Source organism: Marmota flaviventris, chromosome 10 (assembly GCF_047511675.1).
Source record: "Marmota flaviventris isolate mMarFla1 chromosome 10, mMarFla1.hap1, whole genome shotgun sequence".
Taxonomy (NCBI): domain Eukaryota; kingdom Metazoa; phylum Chordata; class Mammalia; order Rodentia; family Sciuridae; genus Marmota; species Marmota flaviventris.
In genome coordinates this window covers 53,523,291-53,549,388 of record NC_092507.1, presented here as the reverse complement: position 1 = coordinate 53,549,388, position 26,098 = coordinate 53,523,291, and the positions used below count along the sequence as shown (strand labels likewise).

Sequence of the window (26,098 nt, the reverse complement as noted above, 5' to 3'; positions counted from 1 at the left end):
TTTGGCTTAAAGCCATTTGCCCTTAACCAAAGAGCTCCAGTTTTAATCAGTATAACCTGAGCAATATATTCCTGCTGCACTAACACATCATTATGATTGCTATTTTTTCCATACATCCTAAATCTCTGCCATAGAAATATCATGTGGGTCCATATGTAATCTTAAATTTTCTAGTAGTTACATTTTAAAAAGTAAAAAGGTATCAGTAACATTAATTTTAAAAATATTTTTTATTTAACAATATAACCCAAATATTATTCTAATAAGCAATCAATATAAAAAATATTAACAGGATAGTTTATGGTCTTGTTGAACATTAAATTTTGAAATCTAGTATATATCTTATACTTAAAGCATGTCTCAAGTCATACTAGTCACATTTCCAGGACTCTGCAGCCATATATGTCTTTAATAAATAAGGGAGGTATATCCCAAACTTTGTTCTATAGAATACTAATTTCATGGAATGCTAACACCATGTTTCATTAATTGAAGTCTGCTATTTTTCCACACTTCAAAGATTTCTCCAAGCAAGACATATCTTCCAATCAATTAAAATTGACAGTGCTTTTTTTTTCTTTTTCTTTTTCTATTGGTACATAAAATAATGATATGCAGTACAATCAATAGTGCCTTATGCTTCTGTGTACATAACTCTCATGTGAAAAGGAATTTCACAGTCAAGTTTTTAGAAAAGTTAAGTAAAACAAAGCAGGCTTCTGTCTTGTAAGACATCTCAGAGATTTTAATATGCTAATGTAAATTTTTAATCTCCAAAAGAGAGATATATTACAAAGCCCCCCCACACACCGACCCAAAAAGGCACCCAAAGGATACTTTTATTTCTTACTGATATCTTGTGGAAAACTATGTTCCACTAAACACAATATAAGATACTTTCTTACCATGCACTGTAGGTGAAGGGCTTCTCGTGGGCTGAAGAAAGGGGTCACTGGAGGCATTGGATGTGCTCAGAAAAGAACCCAGCAAATCTGGACCTGATGGTTTAGAAGGTGCTCCAAATGGGTCAAAGGTGGTACCTAGAAAACAATAGTAAAAATACATTGCTTTGTTCTACAAGTTCAGCTATTTTAGGACTATTGAAGAGTTGTCACTATTGCCTGGCCCTAGGCCAAATACTTGAGGAATCAGGATGATGTGTGCCTCTAGACCTGCTCCACAGGCCCATTCTATCCTTGAAACTTCCTCCATAGCTAACAATGGATCCCAAGGATTTCTGACCACACAAGAATGAGCCCACCTTTTGTAGATCAAGGAGGTGTCTAGACTTATCTGTTGGATAAACCATAAAAACAATAAATGAAGGCCCCCTTGACCTCTGAAAATCTTAATAATGTGAAATAAGTCAATCAAGATTACAGAGAACCTGAGAAGACAAGACTGACAGAGGGTTTTGATGACTAGACTGTGCTTGTGTAAATGTTCATGCTAAATGAATCATGAACAAACATCAGAAAGAGGGCCTTTGCTATTCAGATAAACAGTAGGAAATCACAACAAATAGTTACATTTAGTTTTGTCTCTAAACGGACTCTGGCTCCCTTGAAAGTTAAAATGAGAGTAGTGGGGAAAAAAAATTAATTCGTGTCATGTCTTGCTTGGGTCCTGTGGAATGCAAACATTTCCAAAACATAGCTTTTCAACAACCTGCTAGAGGGCTGGGATTGTGGCTCAGCGGTAGAGCGCTCGCCTAGCACATGTGAGGCCCTGGGTTCGATCCTCAGCACCACATAAAATAAATAGATAAAATAAAGATATTGTGTCCAACTAAAAAATGAATATTAAAAAAAAACCTGCTAGAAACCAGGTGCAGAATTAGTAAAGCAAGGAAAAGTTTGTGAATGATGAAAAGACCAGAAGAAAGTGGGAAGCCAGGGTTATTGGGAATAATGCTCCAAGAATCAAGACTCCATCCTTTCTGAGAGTTTACATTGTCTTTCATTAAGAAGACCTCAGCTGATCCTCAATGTCATCCTGCCAGATAGAAGTGGCATCATCTTCAGTCTACAGACAACAAAAATACAACTCAGAAGATCCAGTTTCTTGTCTAAGGTCAAGAGAATAAGACTGGGACTCATGCTCAAGTCTTCTGACTCCAACTCTCAGGAATTTCCCAAAAGCACTTCACATTTCTTACTGTCATGAAATGAATGGGATGAAAATCGCTGAGATGCATGGAGTTAATTGGCCCTTAATTTGTCTTATTGAACAAGGCACAAAATCCCCTTCAGTCTTCCTGAGATGTCACTTCTTAATCTTTAAACACTGAGCTAATGGCTACTTCCTAGAAGGGGATTAACCCATTCTGAGAACAGAGGAGAATCAAACCACTTAACCAACCAACCCTACTTCCACAGTGCAGGAAGGACACATAGCTTGATAAGATTACAGCCATGACTTCTTTCACACAATGCTCTCCTGGCATCTGCTGGGCCACAGACAAGCCTCTGTTAGCAGCAAGGTACTGACAGTTTCAGACACTCTGTCACATGAAATAGATCCCTTATCTCATTTAATATGCACAAAACCTGTATTTGGGGTAAACATGGGAGTTCATAACCCACTTGAATCTAATGTATGAAATATGATATGTCAAGAGCTTTGTAATGTTTTGAACAACCAATAAAAAAATAAATAAATAAAATTAAAAAAATAATATGCACAAAACCTTATCTTTTCTATAAAATGAGAACTCCAAACCTTTTAGTGTAATTATAAGAGTTCATTGGGCTAATCCCTCTACATCTGGGTTTGAAGCCATCCTCTGGAATATGCTAAAATCTCACCATGACTTGGCACTTTTAATATCACCTTAGGTCAGAGGCATTCTCTATAATGAAAAGTAAAATGCTGAACATCACAGATAAGAGCTAATTTAGTTCCCTAAGTAAATTCTGAGATAACCAAAAACTTCTCTGCATAGCCAAAGTATATGCAGAAAACTACAATTATAGGAAGGCACTGCAGGAAATCTGAAGGAAAGCTCTGGAGTACAATGGCCAAGTTTTGGACCCTGACCCCATTGAGCATCAGCTATATATGCTACTAATTCAACTATAAAATGGGGATAATGATAACAAAAACCCAATAGAGAGGTGCTAATAACTGAATCATGTTTAGTGTTATATTCCACATCTGGCAAATGGTAAATATGTCACAAATATTAGCTGGGGTTTTTTTTTAGGTTTTATTTGGGGGGGGGGGCGGGGCTGGGGATTGAACTCAGGGGCACTCAACCACTGAGCCACATTTCCAGCCCTTTTTTGTATTTTATCTAGAGACAGGGTCTCACTGAGTTGCTAAGTGTCTCGCTGTTGCTAAGACTGCTTTTTAACTGGTGGTCCTCCTGCCTCAGCCTCCCAAGCCACTGGGATTATAGGCACCCAGCATTAGTTGTTACTTTTTTTGTTTTTAAATTTTTTTTTTAGATGTTGATGGACTTTTATTTTATTCATTTATTTATATGTGGTTCTGAGAATCGAACCCAGGGCCTCACACATTCTAGGCAAGTGCTCTACCACTGAGCCACAACTAGCCCTGTTACTTTTAATAATAATTCATTCATCTACATCTCCAAAAAAAAAAAGTAACTAAAGCCTCTCAGGCCTGAAATCCTGACAAAAGAAAAATACCAAATGAATAATATTTCCATTTTTCTCTTGTGTTCTCCAATTAAATGAAGACCTAAATATAGACTTCTAAGGGACTTTCAGGGAATTGAAAAGGCCCAGCTTATTAAGACAATTCTGCCTTTCTGGCCCCAAAGTTATCATTCAAATCTCAGAACTACAGAGCAATGGAAAAAAATTACCTTCTCCCAGTCGTCGGGTTGGCGATGCGGAGGCTGAGGCTGCGGAACGGCGTGGTGTCGACTGGGTGGATGCAGGTCCACTAGGGTGAAACACATCTTCCACCCCTGACTGTCCAGCCTGGGCAGGAGCAGCTGCACCTCCACCCCCAAACAGGTCACTCAGTAGTTCAGAATTGGAGGGAGGCGCTGCCGGTGGAGAGAAGTTCTTACTCACATCAGAACCTTCTAGACCCAGAAGGTCCACCTCCTCAGGGGGTGGTGGAGCGGCTGGCTCCTGCTGCTTTTTGCTGGGCTTCTTGGCGCCATGATGTCTGTCACCATTGGCATTGCCATGTGGACTAGAAAGGGTCAGAAGTTCATCGTCGGATTGCTCGCTCTCCTGATTCACTAGGGCAGCATGATCCTCCTCGCAAAATGATTTCTCTGATTTCTGATCTAAGGAAGACCAGTAGCCAAAGAAAGAGTTAGTTACCAACCACGGTGCTGTTGGGGTTTGTTACATTATTTGCACATCATTCCAGAGAGAAGGATTCAGCCTTGAGCAAATAGTGCTTTGGGATCCATCCAATGGAACACTTTTTATATTATATTCATCTATCATGGCTGAGCATCTGAGATTCAGGGCAGCATTAGGATATGGAGTAGGACTCGGGAGCCAGGCATCCTGGGATTGAACCCCAGCTCCACTACTCACTGGCTCTGTGACACTGGGTAAGTTACCTTACTTCTCTGTTTCCTCCTCAGCAAAACAGGGTAATAAACAGTACCTCACTCACAGGCTATTATGAAAATTATGTGAGATAATATTATAAAGTGCTCAGATCAACAGCAAGGAGTACCTAAATGTTGTTGATGATGATGATGATGATGATGATTTTTATTCTGAACCAAAGAACATTCTTCTATTACTGAGCTACACATCCAGATGCACACTCTCTAATCTGAACCTCTCAGAAAAGTTATAATTTTATTTTGAGATAGGGTCTCACTAAATTGCCTAGGCTGGCTTCAAACTTTCAATCCTCCTGCCTCAGCCTCCTGAGTAGTTGGGATTACAGGCATACAGCACCACGTCCAAGTCAAATTTTTATTATCATTACGATTATTAATTTCCAGGCACTAGGCTAGGTGATTTTTTTGGGGAAAAAAATAGAACAGTAACTCTTCGTCCTTTGTGGACACCATTCACTGACTTTTTATTTCTCTGTGTGGCCTGCAAACAAAAGCAAGGCCGTTCTCCCACTGGCTGATGCAGAAGGAACTCACACACCTGCTGAGTTCACAGAATGGCTCTGCTTCAGATGGTCCTTATACCAAGCTGAAAGAAGATACTTTCAGCATAAAATGGGCTCAGCACAAAGGCCTCTTCTGGGAAAGGACTAGAGAGACAGTGAATGACTTTCCAGGCCTTGCTTGAGATGAGCTTCCCACAGAGCATTGTTATATAATATAATGTGAGTCAGATGGACTCACATTCTGAATCAGGTTGAGGTCCACACCCCTAATACCCAATTCTGAAATGGAAAAAAAAAAAAAAAAAAAAACTATGAAAAGAGAAAGGCTTTCCTAAGTTTGGTGCAAACTCAGCTGGCAGAAAAACCTGACTGGAATGGATATGATATTATTTAGACTTCATTAGTCTCACTTAGGGTTTTCCTTACAGGTTTCACTGAAGAAATATTAGCATGCTTGATTACAAGTTGTTGTGTGAGATACCACTGGAGATGTTAAGAAATATCTAGCTTATATACTGTATCACCTATCTGCATTCCTAAACATATCTAGCTCTAAGAGGTTCAGATAAAGAGACTGTGCGTCTGTGCTAAAATCTCTTTCAGAGACTACAGAAGTTATTTATAATTTACAAATAGTTTACAAAATTGGCAATGGAAAGGTAAGAGTGAAATTTTACTTATTAAAGTCCTTACTGTGAGGAAGACACAAGGTAAAAAAAAAAAAAGAAAATGTTGCAAAATCCATCTGCTGGGTTTATTTACTGGGTTTATCCAAGTTTGAGAAATTTGGGGTTCCATTTCTCAAAAGAAAATTCTGAAAGTAAGTCTTTCAATTCCAATGAATTCTATGGATAATTTTTTCAACAAACACTGAAAACATCTAGAAGCTAAAGGAATAGGAACTCACATTGACACATCAGAGGAGTGTCAACTAAGAGTTTTAACTAGGTCATCCAAAGAGCCATCTGTCACCCTTTCCTACATAAAGTCCCAACTATTCAATTCTACACCAAAGCTTGCACTTAATCTCAGCAAACTCTAAAGTGAAGACAGCTGATCTATATGGATTAGGATGCCAATGCTACTAATGGCAGCAGTCTGAAATGCTATGTTGAGAAGGATCTGATAACATCTTCAGGTTAGGGAAAAAAAAAATACAGTAATGGAGCCCCAAATTTATGCTAATGATTGTTAAAATAAGTGACAGAGACATAGAGGCCAGGTGTTTGCCTTACCTGTGTCAACGTAAGCTCAGTTCTGCCCAGCTAGTGCTCAGGGCACTTTGGAAGAAATGCTTGACTACATATTTTTAGAATATTTAATTGAAGGCAGGAAAGAGAATTCTTTGCTAATTTATTTATATTGTCAGTAGTCTAAAGGGGGATCTTAGAAAATATCACACTTATCCATCAAACCAAGAAAGACACGGCCAAGAACACAGCACAGAGGAGATAGAAGTCAGCTGAAAATGGCCTTCTGCATCAGTCTGAGTGCATTCATGAAGTTGAAAATAGGGAATTTGAGAAAGGAATGAGGGGGAAGGGTATGGAATAAGGGGAAAGGAGCCTGAATAACTTCTAATTGCTACTTTAATTTAGACTGCTTCAAAAGCTAAGTGTCTCTACAGAAGAACCACAATCATCTAACCATGTAAAGTTTGAGAAATGCTTGAAAGTACCTTGCCAACAGAGAGAGGCAAAGAAGCCACTTTGCCCCAAATTCCTGGGGTTGTCTGGAGGGAGATCTGCTGGAGCCTGTCCTGCAAGACAAAAAGCCACGTAGCACCAGTGAAACACAGGGAATACGCAATGTGCTAAATAACACAAACTTTTGACCTGAAAAATAAATACCTCCTAAGGCCAGAGTATCTTGATGCTCCTGGTGAGAAGAGAAGAGGATACTGGGGTTGACATCTTTTGTACAGTAATGCTCCCATGGTGGGGTTAAGTCTACCGCTTTGTCCTGGGGCTGTAGTTCTACATCCAGCGTCACCTGAAATAGCTGAGGGTATTTTTCTGGTACATCACATGCATCTAACTCAGGCCTACAAAGGGATTTAAAAGAATAAGGCCAATGAAAAGCAATGAAACCAGCATAAGGCTCAGCAGAGCAACCACCATAGGTAGACTTTCAGGTTAACTAGAAACTCATTTCTAGAGAAGACTCAATCATTAGCTAGATATAGTACTTTACTTTTCTGTGTCTCAGTTTCCTCATCTCAAGAAAAGAGAATAAAGTCCTATTCAAAGAATACGGAGATTGCAAATATAAGAGCACTCTGGAAAGCAGAACTGATACATCCAGCCAGGCTGCCCTGGCATAGCCAAGTCAGGTATTAAAAGAGTGAAACAGGCTATGACCGACATTCTGAACCTTGAATATCTGTCCCTATCCTGGCCCCAGCAATGTTCACCTATCACAAATTTGGCTACCCCCAAGTTATCAAACCACCCTACGATATTGCAACTGAGGGCCAATGTCTGGTACAGAGGGCTCCTCCAGAACCCTGCTTTAGTGTTCTAGCCTGTTATCTATTCTGATGGATCACTAATCATTCCATACCACTGATTTAACTGCCATTCCTGAAGGAAACATATGGAAATACACAGATGCAAAGGATCAAAGTAGTAATACTTTGTTCCTTCTTTGTCCACTCTTGCTCCCTGTATAGTTTGGGTCTGGAATGTCCTCCAAAAGCTCCAGTGTGGAAAGCTTGTTCCTCAGTGCAGTAATGTTCAGAGGTGGGGATTTAGGAAATGATTAGATCATAAAAGCTCTAACCTTATTAGTGGAATAATAAGGTAAATGGACTATATGAGGTGGAGACTAGTCAAAAAGACTGAGTTCTTGGGTGTTTACCATTTGGGACTATATCCTGTCCCTGGCCTGCCCCACCCTCTTCTCACTCTCTCTGCTTCCCAGATGGCTTGAAGTGAGCAGCTTTCCTCTGCAACACCCTTCCTCATGATTCTTCTTCCTTGAAGCCAGCCAAATGTGAACTGAAACCTCTGAAACTGTGAGCCCAAATAATTATTTCCTCCTTTAAATTGATATTCTCAGGTATTTGTCACATTGGTGGGAAACTGACTAGTATATTCCTTCACATGGCAATTTTAAACCTTTCTATTTGAAGTCTTGGATCTATTCGAACTTCTTAAGACAGGTCATATTCAATGGAAAGTTTTCAGATATATCCAGCCTCTCTGTGTGGTGAAGCTACACTCAATGATCTAGCAGCACAGGACTCAGGGGGAATGCACCATGGCACTAAAGAAACTCAACACTGCACAGCTACCCAGTGCAAACAGGCTTTCAGTCCGAGCAGTACTTACTTGGTGAACTTTAATACTGTTGTGTCCAGAGGTATGAATCCAGAATGAAACTGAAGCTGGAATATCTGTGTATTGGTCACCTAAAAATATCCAAGAAAAAAAAATTACAATTTACCAGTGAAAGGGGAATGCGATCAAGATGTTATATTTTGGGGAGCCATGAACCTTCAACTCTTTCTACATCTGAATCTTTGTTTACTATGAATATTAAACGTCTCCCACTTCTCCCTTTCACGAACTCTGCCTTGGAAAGCTGTTTCCTCATCCACTGTTTCCCCATCCCATGTTCTGGTACACTGCCATGCTTCCACTCATCGTATTCTTTCTTCCCAGGATGCCCTGCTCCAACCCAATGAACTCATCCTTTTTGGCCCACCCTTGAAAGGCATATCCTATCTGGAGCCTATGGGGGCTACCACTGGCTAAAACAAACTGTTCCTATTGCAGCACCTCATCTCCCCTCCATATGGTGTTATGGATATTTTAAACATGTGTAAATTTTTCCTGCTGGGCTGAGTTTCTTAACAGCAGGAACACAGTCATATTCTTTTCAATCCTAAACACCTAGGCAATGGCTAGAACAGAGCATAAACTCAGCGAAATTTGTTTAATTAAAATATGATTACTTGCAACATCATTCTTAAAGCCAAAGAGAGGCAATAACCCAAATATCTACCAATTGATGGAAAGATTAATAGAATGTGGCATAGTCATACAATGGAATATTACTTGGCTATACAAAGGAATGAAGTACTGATACATGCTGTTACATGGATAAGCCTCAAAAATATATGCTAAGTGAAAAAAAGCCAGCTACAAGACACCATGTATTGTATGATTTCATTTATATGAAATCTCCAAACTAAGCAAACCCTCAGGGACAGAAAGTAGGTTCATGGTTGTCTGGAGATAAGGAAGAGGAAATGGGTAGTGACTGCTAATGGGAACAGGGTTTCTTTTAGGGGTGATAAAAAAAATGCTTTGGAATTACATAGTTCTGATGGTTGCACATCTTTTTGAATGTACTAAAATCCACTGTATTACTGTATTATATACTTTAAAAGGGTGGCTTTTATGTAATGTGAACTTTATCTCATTAAAAAATTTGGGGAAAAAACACAGTTATTTAATTCCACAGTAATCATACCAAGAACTTTACTAAGTCATACCTCTACAAATCTCAGTATCTTCCCCTGTAAAATGAGGAAGATGGACATAAGCAACCTTTAAAGGCTCTTCCTCATTCTTAAACCACAACTCACTCAACCCGAAAGTGACTGGGGAGAAGATTAAAAAATATTACTATTAAAAACTCAGATGAGCTAATGCCATGATTCTTCCAGAAAGCTTACCTTAGCTTGCAGCCGGCTTCCAATGGTTGACCTCAAGTGATACATGGAGACAACCACATCTCCTTGCACAGTGATGTTCAGGGGAATGAAGATTTTTCCATCTTGGACCCGGTATTCTCTTTAAATGGAATCAAAACAGACATTAAAAGCTATCCAGTCTGGTACAATTACACAGACACAGGCATAGTGCTCTGTGGCCTGGCCAAGAGACCCATCTGCCTAGATCTGGACCTAGAAACCATTTCTTATCTTGAGCAGAAATGCAGCCCATGCCAACTGAGGGAAAACTGGTTCCGCAATGGGAGGACATTGGTCTGATGGACTCTCAATCTCACCTGGACTTCCAGAAAGTACAACTGACCATCTCTATTTTGCTGATGACTTATTTTCCTTAAATGTATCATCCCTTGTGTGTTTACCTTTTCCTAACCTCAAGCTAGTAGTAAAAGCAGAGATTAAAGGAACAAAAACTTCAACCAAGCTACGTATAGAAACAGGAATGCCACAGTCTGTGAGAGCCTTGAATACTAATCCCCAAATTCCTTCTATTCCCAACTATTTGCTCTTTAGTTACCACTTATTTCTTTTTCTCCACCCCATTTTCAACAACCTCCCACTGGTATCTCCTTTTCATTATAGATTCTATAACTTCTCTAATTATGTCATCATTTACATAGTTGCTCACTTAGAGACTTCATTCATCCCTGATTCACTAAATCCCATCAAGGCCATCTCCCTCTTAAATGTCCAGGTCCTCTGTCCCTCTACAACATGCACATTTTTTTTTAAAGATGTGATGGACCTTTATTTTATTTTTTTATTCATATGCGGTGCTGAGAATCCAACCCAGTACCTCACACATGCTAGGCAGTGCTCTACCACTGAGCCACAACCCCAGCCCTCCCCACCCCACTGTCTCAATGCTCACTGTAGCTCATGCTAGTCCCTTAGCCTATGGCACAGCTGGATGTGAAAAGGAGCCATGCCTCCTTTGATTTAGTTATGCTTGTCTATGCTCACTACTGACATTGAATTTTTTTTTTTTTAATCAGCCATTCCACAGTGATATAGACCTGCAGGAAGAACACAATACAATTTACACAGCAATTGAGCAGTATATAAGAAGAAGTAAAGGAAAAAAATCATAAGACTCACTTCATTCGTTCAAAATCTGTGCAGGTTGTATATATTTTGGTTTCTCCAATCAGTACATCACAGTAAGGGCGACATCCGTTTCTCTGTTTGTTGAAAAAGGGTATGGGACTGACAGTGATGGACTTGATCGTGAGAGGCTTGAAGTGAGGGCGATAGGGCTTGTCTGCTAGTAAGTCACACATATAGCCCAGGTACCTGAAACAGAAGATTGCCGTTAGGGGGCCCGTCACAACAGGAGAAGCAGGTAATTTTTGCTATGAAGTTTGTCCTTGCAAATCTTTAAATTGCAATAAAAATTTGCTGTTATTTTATTCAACATTAATTAGCAAAAGAGAATGCAGATAATATTTTATCCACTGACCTTGCTGTACTTCCCCAAAGAACTGATAACAGGGTATTTGTTAAATCCAAAAGCTTATGGGAGATTTAGAGTAGCTTAATATTTGTTCATCTATTCTTATTTCATTTAGCAGATTAAATTTACCGCTGAAGACCAATTTTTGGATGTTAAAATTTTATCATCAGAAGTACTTTTATAATCCAAAAAAAGTAAGAAGATACAATGTAAATCAGGGGAAGAAATTATGACTAAACAGAAGAAAATAAATAGTTATTATCTAAAGAGGGTTTCCTTTTTTAAGCCATTGTTCAGATTATCTGTTATAATCCACTTCCTTATTCCTCTCATAATAAAAAGTGAATTTTAAAACATCTCATTCTCTCTACACTTTGGCATTTCCTCTTGTTAATTGTGATGATCATCTGATAAATAAACCAGCTACTGCTGGTATTTCAATAAAGACCTAAATGATGCATCAGAAAGGGACTGGTCTTAGAGCTTGAGATCCTGGCTATGTGCATTAGGTATTTTTAGACCTGGGGCAAATTACAACCTATCTGAGTCAGTTCTCTCACCTGTAAAATGAAGGAAGAGATAAGCATTCTTTAAAGTTTCTTTCTAATTTTAAAATCACAAACTCATACGGGACTCATGAACGTGCATAAAAATCCAATATCTTAATTAATAGTTTCCATAGTTCAGAATAATGTCAGATAAATTAGAAGAAAGTTAGGAAACTACCTACAGGGCAGACTCCAAACTGTACACAGTAGCAACCAGACCACACTTGCTCAGACCCTGCACCTCGCTTACTGTACCTCCTGTGGGATGGTGACAGTCCAATTCCTGGTCGCTTCGCATACAGCAATCGAATAGCAGGGCCAGGAGTAGAGTAGAGATTACAGAAAATGAACATAGCACCAACCAGAATTGACGATGCCGCCCGTCCATCCTATCAAAGATGATGCATAAAGTCATCAAGAACATGATCAAATCTGAGAAAGGCTGCACTTGCAATTAACAGAAGGAGGGGAGAAATCCTCCTAAGAGTTTTTCACTTCAAAACTGTTCATTGGAAAACGAAAATTTGTCCCAGCTATCAAAATCACAAAGCAGCAGGAAAGACTTTTTCTTAGGATAAAACTCACTCTATACTAACCCAAGAAGCCCAGCAAAATAATTTGACTCACTTAAATTCAAAGAAAAATAATGTGATCTTTAAAGTAGCTCTGGACTTTAAAGTTGCATTAGACTTGTGGCATCATAACTCACAGATGAGGCCTCTTGATTTAGGACAAGAAGTAAAGAGCTCACAGATTAGGCAGATGCCACTTGATGGGATGTGTTGCATAAGTATTTAACCCAAAATGTGCTCCAACATTAATATAAAATTTAAAATATCAATTGATACAACGTCATTCAACATAGGAATAGATCTTCTATGAACTGAATATTTGTGTCTTCCCAAAATTCATGTTGAAATGCTAACTTCCAATGCAATGGTATAAGGAAGTAGGCATTTGAGGTGGAGCCCTCATGAATGAGATTAGCATCCTAAGAACAGGGCACCTCTCTCCTTCAGTCTTCCCTCCTCCCTCCCTCTCTCCTCCCCCACTCCTTTTCATCTGCTCTCGGCATATGAGGATACAAAAGAAAAGACAAACCAGCCCTGAGAAGACACTGAATCTGTAGAGACCCTGATCTTGGGACTTCCAGTCTCCAGACCATGAGAAATAAATTTCTACTACTGAAATCAACCAGTCTAGAGTGTTTTTGTTTTAACAGCCTGAGATGACTAAAACAACATTCAGCAACACTCCAGACACAGCCTCTTCTAGAAGGCTCTTAAGTGAACAGCTATGGCTCACTCCGTCTTACAAAGCGCATCCTTATACTGAATGTGTTGAGTTGAAGTCTATTCCTCCTCAGCTTCTTTTCGGTGCCCTTCATTCTTCCTTCCATGAGGAAAAAAAAAAAAAAAACAAGTCTACTCCTCTCTCCTTGTGACTGTCCTTCACTGCCTGCGGTGCTCTCCATCAAAAGTTCTATTTTCCAGGTGAAAACAAAACCAATCCCTTGGATTCTTTGTCCTTTGAAATTTCACTCAGAGAGACCTCTTCATTTAGTATGCTTTTCTGAACAGACCAAAGTTTTAAAACATCAACCTAAAATGTGCTGCCCAAGGGGAAGTGCAAGATATCACCTTTCTTAGTCTGGATACTGTGCTCTCATGAACATAACTAGAATAAACGAAGGCTAAACCACAATAGAAGCTCCTGTTGATCTTCATATCCACCGAAAGCCCTACTTCTTTCTCAGATCACATGGTAAGCTAATAGACAAACATGCTTAATCTTTCAGAATCAGAATTTAGGGCTGTTCATTTATCCTATATTTAATTTCACATTGTTAGTTTCTGTTAAACAAGTAAACTACAAGAACTTTTTAAATTCAGGTCTATTATGTGACCCTCCCAATTCTAAGAAAATGGATAAGCATGATTTCCACATTTTCATCATTTTGTTAATTTAGAAAGCAAAGTATGCTGGGCATGATGGCAGATGCCTATAATCTGAGCTACTCAGGAGGCTGAGGCAGGAGGATCACAAGTTTAAGACCAGCCTCAGCAACTTAGCAATACCTTGTCTCAAAATAAAAATTTTTTAAGTGGGCTGGAGATGTAACTTAGTGGTAAAGTATCCCTGGATTAAAGCCCAATATGACTAAAGAAATAGATAAATAACCATCAACCTACTGAAATCTTCTCCATGAAGATACTGATCTATTGTTCACCTACCTTAGGAAGCAAATATTCAGCCCCCATCCAACTAAATATATATCAACCTAGGCCAAATTTCTCCATCTTTTTTTTTTTTATAAGCAATGTTATTTTATTTTTTTAAAGAGACAGAGAGAGAGAATTTTTTAATATTTATTTTTTAGTTTTCGGCGGACACAACATCTTTGTTTGTATGTGGTGCTGAGGATCGAACCCGGGCCGCATGCATGCCAGGCAAGTGCGCTACTGCTTGAGCCACATCCCCAGCCCAAATTTCTCCATCTTGACTGCAAGAAACTAGAAAATCTCATGCAGAAATTCAATAAACTAGTCTATTAGCCTAGCTGCAAAATGTCTAGTTGGTTTGATATTTATATTTATAATAAACCCATGTGGACTCCTTTTTTTTTTAATAAGAGTTTAAAAATTATCTGAGAAAAGATTCATTAGAATTTTTCCCTGAAGGGCCATCAGGGATCACCAGCTTATAACTTTTCAGTATCAGCCTCCTTCATCTTTTGAGAGAAATCCTTTCCTGTGGCTTGCCTGGCACCTCCTCTTCCTGTTTCTTCATAGGACACTGGGGATCCAGAACTGCTTCTCTGAGTACTTTTAGCAATCTGTCATGTAATTTAAGCCCTGAAAGTAGATTTATTTTGAGTACTGTGAGGTTTTCTTACTACCTCAATATCTATCAGCTCTGTCTTAATTATTATTGTCAATCCCTTCTCAGGAAGGCGAGGGGAAATCATTCAGTAATATCATAGCAAAAAAAACCCAAATATATATATATATATATATATATATATATATATATATATATATATATATACTCTGAAATTTTTAGAAGCAGTAAATTATTTCCAGTACTATGCTCAGACTCCGTTGGTGCATTCATTTTTTTCCTGTTTTCAATTGCTTATTCAAATCTTGCTTGTCTGGGGTACAAGGGTAACAAAGACACAGTTCTTTCCTATAAGATGCTAACAGTCTAGTGGGAAAACAGACAGGAAAACAGCTTAGTATGGTGCAGTGTGATAGATGCCACAGAAAATACTGAGATACCCAGGGGGAGGATCTGCGCTGTGAAAATGCTTAGAAGAATCAGAAAGATTTTATCACAAGTTGAGTTTTACAGGACAAGTAAAAGGCCTGAGAGAAAGGGTTAGAGAAAGGCACTTTACAAAGTCAATGCCCAGAAAAATCATCAGTCCTCATGGAAACTGCTCTAAAACATAGTCTATTTAAACTATTTACAAGGACGGAGGGAGCTTCACTCTTATATTTATTCAAATACAAATTGTAAGAAAAAAATAAATATGACAATATGTTTGTGTCAACTCTATTCACAGAAAACTCAGTGCATTACTACCTATGTACCCACAGCTTTTATTTTTACCTCTTTTAGAATACTTGGCACATTTTAGAGTCCCTGCATTATGTGGGTTGTGTATATGTATCTGCCTCTCCCAGTAGTATTTAAATTTTAAAACAAAAATAATACATTCTTCCTCATTTTTCCATTCCTCGAACTGCCTAGCTTCTAAGTAGAGGCTCAATAAAGCTGCAGAACTCAAATGTTACCTATCCATCATTCTGGACAGGACCATCCATATCTGACCAAACCAAACCACAGATACCAACTATGGGTACTCACCAAGCAGTGGACAACACAGACGTTTTTGGGATTCTGTAGCAGCCAATTATACATATTCCGACACACAGCAAAGAGGTTGTGCAGACTGGGAGCCTGCCTAATGGGCCAACTGCATTCTGAGACCTAAGGAAACATAGCAAAAGGAAGAAGGTGTCACATTGAACTTCTTCTGAAAGTAAGACCACATCTCCTTGTACTATAGCCAGGAAAAGTTGGGAACAGGGCCTAAACACAGAAAAAAAAAAATATTTAATGCAGTAATTTTTTTTTTTTGGTGGGGGAGCAGGATTTATCGGGGATTGAATTCAGGGGCACTTGACCACTGAGCCACATTCCCAGCCCTATTTTGTATTTTATTTACAGACAGGGTCTCGCTGGATTGCTTAGCTCCTCACCATTGCTGAGGCTGGCTTTAAACTCACGATCCTCCTGTCTCAGCCTCCCAAGCTGCTGGAATTACAGGCATGTGCCCCTGAGCCCAGCTTTAATGTAGTAATCTTTAATTTAAAGAATGCTATTTCTTGTAGAGGCATGAAAATACATTGTGAAATGCATTTTAAATTAAATAAGACTTTTTAATTATTTTTTTTAGTTGTTGATGGAACTTCATTTTATTTATTTATATGTAGTACTGAGAATCAAACCCCATGCCTCACACATGCTAGGCAAATGCTCCACCTCTGAGCCACAACCTCACCGCTAAACAAGACTATTTATGCTACATATTTTGTTTTTTTTATATTCTCTGAGGTAACATAGAATTTAATTTCTATTAAGTATTAAAGCTTTTACCTGCCTACCAAATGCTTCACTGTTGGCTTAGGTTGTAAGTCCCACACTGTTCCTTAATTTTATCTTGGCTTTCGTTAAAACATGGTAAGTGCAGTAACATGAGCCAGGGGAGGCTATGCATGGGTCTTATTTTTCTTTTTGAATGAAGGGATCTACAACTCCAAAGGAGAAATCTTTTGTATCTTCATTTTCTTAATATACATATCCATTTAGCATGTTATGAAGCATCAGGAATACTGCTTGGTCTGATTTGTACAACAAACAGATAAGACGAACATTATGATGCCATTTGGTAGATAAGAAAATAGACTCAGAACTTGTTTTGTCCAAGGTCACAATGCTGATCCACACCAGCACTGCAGTTCAGGTTCTCTGAATGTTAATCCTTATATCACAATGGGCTACTGGTTAAATATTGGGTATGAGCCTAAATGGTTTAGATATCACTAATTTAACTAATAAACAATAAGGAGAACCTTTGACTTGGGCAAACTTCACAACCTCTTTAAATCTATCTTTCTTCATGAAAGATGGTGCTGGTGCATGGTACCTACCTATGTACCTAACAGGGCTGTGGGTATTACACGAAAATGTATTTCCAGGCCTTAGCTCAGGATCACACAAAAAACAATCAATAAATTATTGTTTTATCAAGTAACTGCCAATGCAAAATTCTGAGATCAGAAAGAGTTGGCTGTGTTTAAAAAAGTGAATGAAGCTCTGTATGGCAAGAGTGAAGACCAAAGGACCAGATCATAAAAGGCCTTCTTAAGAAGGTGGGAGAACACTTAAGAAGGAAAGTGACTCTCAGATCAGTATTTCCCAAAGATTTCTCATGCATTAGCATGAAAACCGGAGGTGGAAGACAAGAGACTAAAGTCAGGGATGCCAAACAGGAGGCTGATGAGGAGATAAGTAAGGGATTAATGGTGGCTTAGGCCAGCCTAGAGGCAGTGGGTGCAAACATACCTGAGGGGCTCAGGAGCCAGAAAGAAAGTGGAATACCTGTACCTAAAAGGACAGGCAGGAAAAGCCAAGGATGATACTCTTGTTTCTGGCTTGAATGGCCAGACAGGATAGAAGCAAGTGCCATTTAATGAGACAGAATTCTGGAGAAAGAACAGGTTCTATATGAGTGGTTTCACTAGAAGGTACTCTGCAATACCGTGGTCTAAGAAAACCCAAGTGTCACCTTCCTCATACTTGACAGTGGGAAAGGGAAGCAGGAGGAGTCTCTTTGGTTGGTCCTTTTTTGTTAACCAGAGAACAACTGATCAAAATATAAATGGGAAATTATTTTGGCCTCCACAGTATTGCCTCGGAAATGAACACGTGGAGTTTCCCTGTCTGAAGCTGCCAAGAAAGCCCATTCTTTTCAGTTAATTTGTAAGTTTTTTTCTACAAAATAATTGTGCATGGTGGCAGGGAACAGTCCAGATTATCTATTTTTATACACTTCTTGGAATGATAAATATGGTTTATTAAACAAAGTATTTGAAATGCTTGACATAGCTACAAAACAATCCAGGGTGATCCAGCACTGGGCTTATTCATTTAAACTCCAACATGATTCAGGCCTATTCTTTACCCCCTAAATGTACTCCCCATTTGATACTCAAGGCATAGAAATGACATTGAATTAAAAAACTGGAGGTCATCTTTGTGCCTCTGTCCTTGTATATATTTGTGTCTGACAGCTTTTATCAGTAGAGCATCACAGTTAAGACCACAGGCTAGATTTTTGCCTGTATTCATCACATAGTACCTGCATTAATTTCTCCAAGCTTCAATTCCCTGTGTGTGAAGTGCAAGTGAGCATTAAAGGATTGTGAGAATTCAGCAGCACCACCCGAACACACAGAGTGCTATAAGACACAGAGACAATAAGCTAACTTACTGTCAAGCTGCACTGAACTGACTGTTCATACTTGTCTCCCTCTCTAGCAACAGAGTTCCACGAGAAAAGAGACCACAGCTTCTTCATCTTTGTAACCTCAGAGTTCACCAACCATGTGCTGTTGCTCTGGTGGCTGGTGCTCAGCAGTTACTTGCTGAGTGAGGGAACGAACAAAAGAATAAAGGAATGAACCCCATCTGACACTCACTCTCTTTTTATAATAAGATTTGTCTACCTGTACAATATCTTGAGGAAGGAACAGGTAAATCAAGTTTGTTTTGCTTTCCTAAAAGTAGATTTGTTGATTTCCTAAAAGTAGAGGAAATTTGTTGTCTTAGCAAATATTTTTAAAGGTCACACACCAAATTTCAATATCTGGAATGAGTCTCAGCTAAAAATGGGCTAAATTGTTTTTTAGCACAATAGGCTAATAGCTCCAGAATCATTAAATCAATCAAGTAAATAATATTAATTTAAAGAACTCCATAATTATATATTTACTTGATATATGATTATATATTATTAGGCAAACATATAATTAGAATTTTTTTAAAAACAAGTGCTCTGTCTATAGGAGGACAAACATGAAGACATACATGAAACAAAAAAGAATTTTTTAAAGGAATTAAGTCACTGCAAGCTCCTTTTCCAGCTCTCTGGGGTTCATTATCTATGTGATAGGCAGAATAACCAGCTATGTGACCCCCTGGTGCTGTTTCCTGCCTCCCTGAACACCTCCTGGCATTGCTGGGCATTAGGAATACCATGTTGATTACCAGGCTGCCTCAATACCACCCTGTGGGAAGGGGCCAAACCTCACTGGGGCTGAGTGCCATTCCATTTTCATCTCTCCATTGCTCTCAGCATGAGACAGCCCGGGCAAGAGCCTTCTGCTCACTAAGCACAGGAGCAGAAGGTGCAGCAGAGAGTCAGACTGAAAAAACATGTGCAGTGTTTTATGAACCTTGAATCATTTGTGAAAAATGGGTATTTCAATCAATTGCTTATTATAGCATTTTATTATTTACTAGTGATATTAATCATAGTTACTACTTCCTAAAAGCTAAGCCTAAGCCAGTCACTACTAATCAAATATATTTCTTACAATAAACCTACAGAAAAAAAAATTGAAGAGCATTTGTGAGATAGTTACTCATATTGCCATATTCATCTTACACAAGAGACACAAGAGAAAACAGTCCCAGGAGAGGTGAAATGACTTTTCAGGAAGAGGAACAGCTGAAATGTGAACCTAGGGTAAATTTTAAAGTTTGAAATTTGTGTCTATTATATGATTTCATCTCAATAAAAAGTCATTGAAATTTGTGGACTCTCCGCTATACTTTCCTATCTGATGATTAGTAAGAATTCCATCTTGCATTTGAAGGGCAGTAACAGGTTCAAGTGACGGCTGTGTTTTTTTAAGGTCAAGAGGCTCAATTCATATAAAGCTGCATAACTAGAACATGGGCTCCTTGGTCCTCCAGCTCCCAAGCTAGACACTGTTTTCTACACCATTATTTTCTGTCCTGACACTAATGCATGGTGACAGAGGGAGAGATGAGGTCTGAGTTGTAAGGTCACAATTCTACACTCCCCAACTTCAAACCAAAGCACAAATCATTAGGAGCTGTGAGGACCTCCTCAGGGGGCTCTGAAAGGAAAAGGGGAAAGAGACACCGACTTTCAATCATGAGCCCTTTAATAAAGCCCAAGTCAATAATACATTTTCCTGAAATCAAGAACAAGATTTGGTGGTTTAGAAAAAAGTCAAGAGGAAGGAAGAGTCTAAAAGACCCAGCTGGGCTACTGGTCTCTAATAGCTACTAACAGCACTCCTTCTCAAACTGTCCTTCCTGGGTGGGCAGAGGGAGAAGGAGGGTCCAGGTGGCACTGGAATGGCATTATTCAGAACATAAGAACTTTAGGGCCAGGTTAGACTTCTCATTTATTACCAAGAATTTTTTCATTAACTACCAATAGCAACACCTAGAAATGTGTAAGCAGTGGTTCTTGATGTTCTGAAGTTTAGCTATCAATTTGGGCAGAAGCCAGAGTGGAACATGGGAACATGGGTGGGGGAGAGGTGTGAGTACAATGTTTATGTTGGGGTTGATTTTAAAAGTTTGGTAAAGATAGTGATGATGATTATACAACACCATAAATGTAATGTAACTGTATACTCAAAAGGTTTAAAATCATATCTTTATGTTATATATATTTTACAACCATGATGTCTGTAAAAGTGGAAGCAGAGGTTTAAGTTCTACAGCCCAGGGGCTCTAAACACACAATGGAACTGTACGTCCTTTTAACTCTGGTTAAGAATGTTTGATTTAGATGATGCATCTCCTTGGTCTCCAGGACTTTACTGTCAGCCTCAGAATTTTTAAGTCCTCAAGGTGGATACTGACCATGAAGAGTCAAAAAACTGACTTTCAATACCTTCTTTGCAGTCCTGGGTAGGTATTCTAGCACCTCACATTCAATGTGGGATCATCTGCCCTGTATTGTTTTGAGTTGAATCCTCTGCTAAAGTCAGACAGTTCTATTTCAATTTGGCTGTACGCTGTTTCAAATATAAATACAAACAAACAAACTACTTTGTGATTATTTCATAAAATTCCCATCAATTCGTGTGACTTCAAAGAATACTTGTTAGTTAAAATACAGAATGACAACCTTCAGCATTCAGTAAAGTAAAATCTTCCTGGAAGCAGTGTGCTTTGCCACCACCACCTATATCCCCAAATATGTAAACAATCCCATAATCAAAGTGTAAATGGACTGAGATATATAATGATGTAGAAATACATGATACAGACAGAGTTAGACTCCATGAGTCTGCAAATAAAACCAGCCCTACCCCTACATTAGATCTTTTCCAGCACTGGTTATTTATAGAAACCTCTGCCATCTATGTTTATTAAAATAAAGTTTAATTGCAGATCTAGCACTCTACTAAACTACAAGCAGGAAGAAATGGCTCTAATCCTCACAGACTGGAGGAGGAGAACCAAGAAAACTTTTCTATGTAATGCAAAAATGGGATGTAAATCAATTCATAGTCTTAATGCTGGGGAGAGTAAGGACTATGGATTTAGAAAGAGATGGATTAAATCAAAAACATAGCTAAGATGAAAATACTAAGGCTTCGGGACTATCTTCCTGAGACACAACTGAGTATTGAGGGAGAAAGGTCAGAGGGTCCAGTTCCAATCTGCCAAGTTCTGGGTCTACTTGGGAAGAGTCCATGATGTGCTTTACAAGAAAGAACTGGAAAACCCTGTGACATGAAGAAATACTCCCTTTAGCAAAGTCAGGCTAACAAAGAAGAGAGTGGAGGTGTGTGACATGGATGGCATTTTAGGGAGAAGGTATAGCTCATGCAGAAACTCTGTGTGTGTGTGTCTGTGTGTGTACATTTAAGCATCCCTGGTTGGAGCATGGACTTTGAGGGCAATGAAGAACAGTAAAACCTGAAGCCACAGAGACAGGCAAAGGCCAGATCATGAAAAGCTTCCTAAGACAAATTCTACCATTTGCATAGACAAGAACTGACCCTGTTCCTTTTACCTCTATCAACCTTACTCCCGTTTTCAGGTCCAGCTGTCACTTCTGTCTTCCTGAACTGGACTCCCTCAGCAGGTTTTACAAATATTATTTGCATCTGTCTTGAATAGGACCTGGGTTCTCTCTCCAAGTAGGCTTAAGAGCCTTGAAGATAAGAGCCAAATATTTCTTTTATATCTATACCTATTGATATTTCTTGACATATTTGTTCTTTTAAGAAACATTTATTAGCTATGCCAGGCATTGTTCTAGATATCAAACAAAATAAACATTCTCTCTGCTCTCCTAGGGCAAGAGAGAGCAGCCCAGGGCAGATGCTTAAAGCATAATTCCTGATTCCTTTATTAAATTGTTAAATGCAGTCAGAAAATCTTAACTATACCAAAAAATGCTTTTCTTTAAAGATTTGTTTATGAAGACTGCTTTTTATAAATACTATTCAACATCTTCATAATGTACAATTCCTTCTATAGTGATATTATATCTTTATTTACTTTTTTGAGGGAAAATGTTCCAAACTATCACAAATCTTTCAAAACCAAATAAAATTCCATGAAATATTGTGCAGAATATTCCACTGTCCTTCAGTTATGAAAATGTTGACTCAAAAAAACCACAATTAAAATATTTAATTTACATCAAGTTAGAAACAGAATGTTTACCTACATTTTGGTTTAATGTTAATGAATTTGCTCTGAATTACATAAAAGATGGAATAAAGTCAGAATGATAGTTTACTACAGTGAATTTATAAGAGGTGCACTTAAAAACTGCATTATAAAATGGCAACTTAGATCTAACCACTGCAGAATGATTTTATCAATGTGTGTCAGAGTCATCTCCACCACAATAGGTAGAGCAGCATCCAGAAGTTGTCAGAAATGAGGATTCTCACCCCACCCCTGTCCTACTGAATCAGAAATATGTATTTAACAAGGCTTTCAAGATATTCTGAGGCACACTAAATGTTAAGACTATTCTAAGGACACGCTGAAAAAAAAACTCTTTAACAAAACTCTCCTGTATCTTATTAAATATTAGTACAGGAAGAGGTCTCAGCATATGGGACAGCTTTCTTGTCTCTACAGAGGTGCAAACTGAAGCCCAAAGATTATTAATGGCAATTGGAATTTGGAGTAAAGGGTGCTCCAGCATCCATGCTGAGATCCTTAGTACACAACACTGATGGCCATCTATGATTTTGCACATCTGAAATCAAGTGGAAAGCCCTTTCTAATTTATTAAAAGACCCAGATGAGCCAGGCATGGTGGCACATGCCTATAATCCTAGTAGCTCAGGAGGCTGAGGCAGAAGGATCATGAGTTCAAAGCCAGCCTCAGCAAAAGTGAGACACTAAGAAACTCAGTGAGACTCTGTCTCTAAATAAAATACAAAATAGGCCTGGAGATGTGGTTCAGTGGTCGAGTGTCCCTGAGTTCAATGCCTGGTACCCAAAAAACACAGACCCAGATGAAGCTGTAGTACCAATCATATCTAAAGGCTTACTAAAAATATTTGAAGAAGTTCTTGAAAGAGAAAAAGCCTTATTGTATGAGTAAATCTGGAATTCACTGGCCAGAAATATCAAGTTTGACATCAGATTCAAACCCAAGCCAGCTCTCAGTTCCTTAAACAGCCCAAAAGTAGGAATATTTCTCTAGCCCCATTGGAAAAGCTACTTTAAAAGAATAACTCAGCTTTTCCCTGTCAGCCTAGGGTAATGGTTAAGAATACAGGTCTTAAGTCACCTACTGGATGTGTGATCTTGGGCAAGTTACCTTCTCTCTCTGCACCTGAGTTTCTCCATTATCTCAAAGGACTGATGAATTATATGTGTCATTGCATGTAAAGCTCCCAATGCAGTGTAAGTGCTCTATAAATATTGGCTACCACTCTCACTTTTATTAATATTAGTAATAGTATTACCAAACCTATAGTGTGGACTATTTTTATGTTATCCTTCACTTATGAAAGTAGCATCTTTACTGAATGTCAGATGTGTATTTTCATTATTAATGGTGTGTCTATACTAATCTAGCCACACTGCCTCATTGTTTGTGTGTGTATGTGTATGTGTGTGTGTGTGCATGCGTGTGTGATGCTAGGATCCAACCCAGGGCATTGAGCATGCTAGGCAAGCATTCTACCCCTGAGCTACATCCCCAGCCCCACTGCCTCATCTTGATTCCCAAGTAGAAAGGTCAAAGACCTAATTAGTGTTGGAGTGTAAGGGTAGTCAACTTCCCTATGCAACAGTTCAATCTCTAATTTGAACCTTGTGAACAAGTTCTAAGAACCAACCAAGCACCAAGTGATTGATACCCCAATTTAGATAGAATTTCATTAATAGAGATACTTTCCTAAAAATTTCCTCAAAGAAAATCTTCAGAACATCTTATAACAGCCTAATAAATATTTCTTGGACAGAAGTATCCAGAGTTTTTAGTTTTTCATATAGTTAAAGGTAAAAGCTTTGAAGACATCTCGTAAGAGAAAAAAAACAGCCTATGATGTCTCAGCAAGCAATCGTAGGGCTAAAATTCCTTACCCTGCTGTGAAACTTGGCAGTTCGGTAAGACTTGGGTGACAGATTGTAGACTGTGTAGTGATCAAGATGTCTGGAATCCAAAAAGCTCCGAATGTCATCAACCTGATTCCTGAATCCTATGTCAACATTGTCCAGGGGAAAGGACATCACTAGGAGAAGTCACACAGAAATACAACAGGTTACACAGGCCTGCTATCACAATGAGCAGCATCTGATGGCTGAACCAAAGAGCAGTTAAAAACATGAAAAACTTACCAATAATTCTGGAGGTAACATAAGTGAAGTCTAAATCTCCCTTTGTGTAGCTGAAAGTGAGACAGGAAAGGGTACAAATTAAAATGATCTAAATATGCCAAGATTTCTCTCTACCACTTGGACATCATGAACTGGGACATTTCTGTCCAGCAGGCATATCTTGACTCCCCTCGAGCCCTTCACTAACAAGAAAGCATAGCTGAGAAAAAACAGTCCGCACCCTCAGGGTACAAATACACCACTCCAACTAGTACATTCCAATGCCCCATGGATGCTGCTTCTTGAATAATCTCTGCTTATTTATTTATACTGATTGTTTCAGCCTCTCTGCTGAAATTTTTCCTCTAAATATGAGCAGCGAAGGGGTAGGGGAAAAAGTGATTGAGAAAGCACAAATGATACTTTTTTTCAGCCTATCAAGGTCCTGGTTGGGAATTGGAAGGGTAAATTTTACTTTTGAACCAATATCAAAATGCTGATTAATATATTGAACTTGGCATTTGAATTTCTGATTCAAAACTGAATACTGTAACTTGGAGTAAACCTATAATTTTCTAATAACCTGAAAATAAAACATAATTCATATAATTTTTGTAATTTTTATATAGTGCAAGAGTAGAAAACTTCTGCCATTATCTTAAAGGACTAGTAGGATATAAAAGTTCTGTTTGGATTACAATCCACATGTATTATTTATTTGGACTGCATATGCTTTATTTTCTCATTTAATCCCCAATCCACCCAACAACACAAATCCTATCAGAGTATAAAAGTAAAGCTCAGAGAATTAATTAACTTGCCTTAGGTCACATGGTTAACAAGCAGAAAATAGTGCATTAGAACCCAGGATGTCTGATTCTAAAGCCAGGAACGACAAGCATTGTACCCTAATGCACTAGTGAGCTGAGTCCTCCCAGCCTGTGCTTGTAACTTCATGGCTTCAGTGACATTCCTCAGCTATCAGTTCCCTTGCAATTATATGACAAAACAGACAATCTTTGAACCAAATAAGCAGTTGGCAGCAACCAGATGAGCATGGGTTCTGCTAACTTAACCAGGAAGAATGCACATACCTGGCCACCGATTGTATAACTCTAGAAGATGTGTCTTTGAGGGTGTCTTTCAAGTTGTCCTTGAGGTTACTGAACAGCCTCCCTGCTCCTCCTTTCACCATGTCAAAAAGACCTCCCCCATAGCTGGGCTCCATGTCTGGAGACGAGGCACCTGCCAAGGAAAAACAAAATAAGGTGGTGATGACACAGACCATGCTGAAAACCAGTCCCTCTTCATTCCTAAACGTTCACACACCATCTTTGGGAGTCTAGATCAGAGATTCCTAGAAGTTACATC

General features: G+C 38.7%; 1 protein-coding gene across 4 annotated transcripts in view; it reads right to left on the bottom strand.

The window, feature by feature from the left end:
• Window positions 1–26,098, bottom strand: part of Dnajc6 (DnaJ heat shock protein family (Hsp40) member C6) — a 152,984-nt gene that overhangs the window by 22,179 nt on the left and 104,707 nt on the right. For 3 of the 4 annotated variants that reach the window (XM_071618742.1, XM_071618740.1, XM_071618743.1), the window contains 12 exons: window positions 25,822–25,972; window positions 24,749–24,798; window positions 24,494–24,642; window positions 15,683–15,805; window positions 12,065–12,198; window positions 10,907–11,101; window positions 9,752–9,869; window positions 8,400–8,479; window positions 6,918–7,111; window positions 6,746–6,826; window positions 3,833–4,267; window positions 906–1,040 (listed from right to left, as the gene is read on the bottom strand). In XM_071618742.1, coding sequence (XP_071474843.1) covers window positions 906–1,040; window positions 3,833–4,267; window positions 6,746–6,826; window positions 6,918–7,111; window positions 8,400–8,479; window positions 9,752–9,869; window positions 10,907–11,101; window positions 12,065–12,198; window positions 15,683–15,805; window positions 24,494–24,642; window positions 24,749–24,798; window positions 25,822–25,955 — 1,828 coding nt within the window. In that variant the 5' untranslated portion in view covers window positions 25,956–25,972. Of the gene's footprint in view, window positions 1–905; window positions 1,041–3,832; window positions 4,268–6,745; window positions 6,827–6,917; window positions 7,112–8,399; window positions 8,480–9,751; window positions 9,870–10,906; window positions 11,102–12,064; window positions 12,199–15,682; window positions 15,806–24,493; window positions 24,643–24,748; window positions 24,799–25,821; window positions 25,973–26,098 lie in introns of those variants that run through there. The other variant, XM_071618741.1, reaches the window with a different exon arrangement.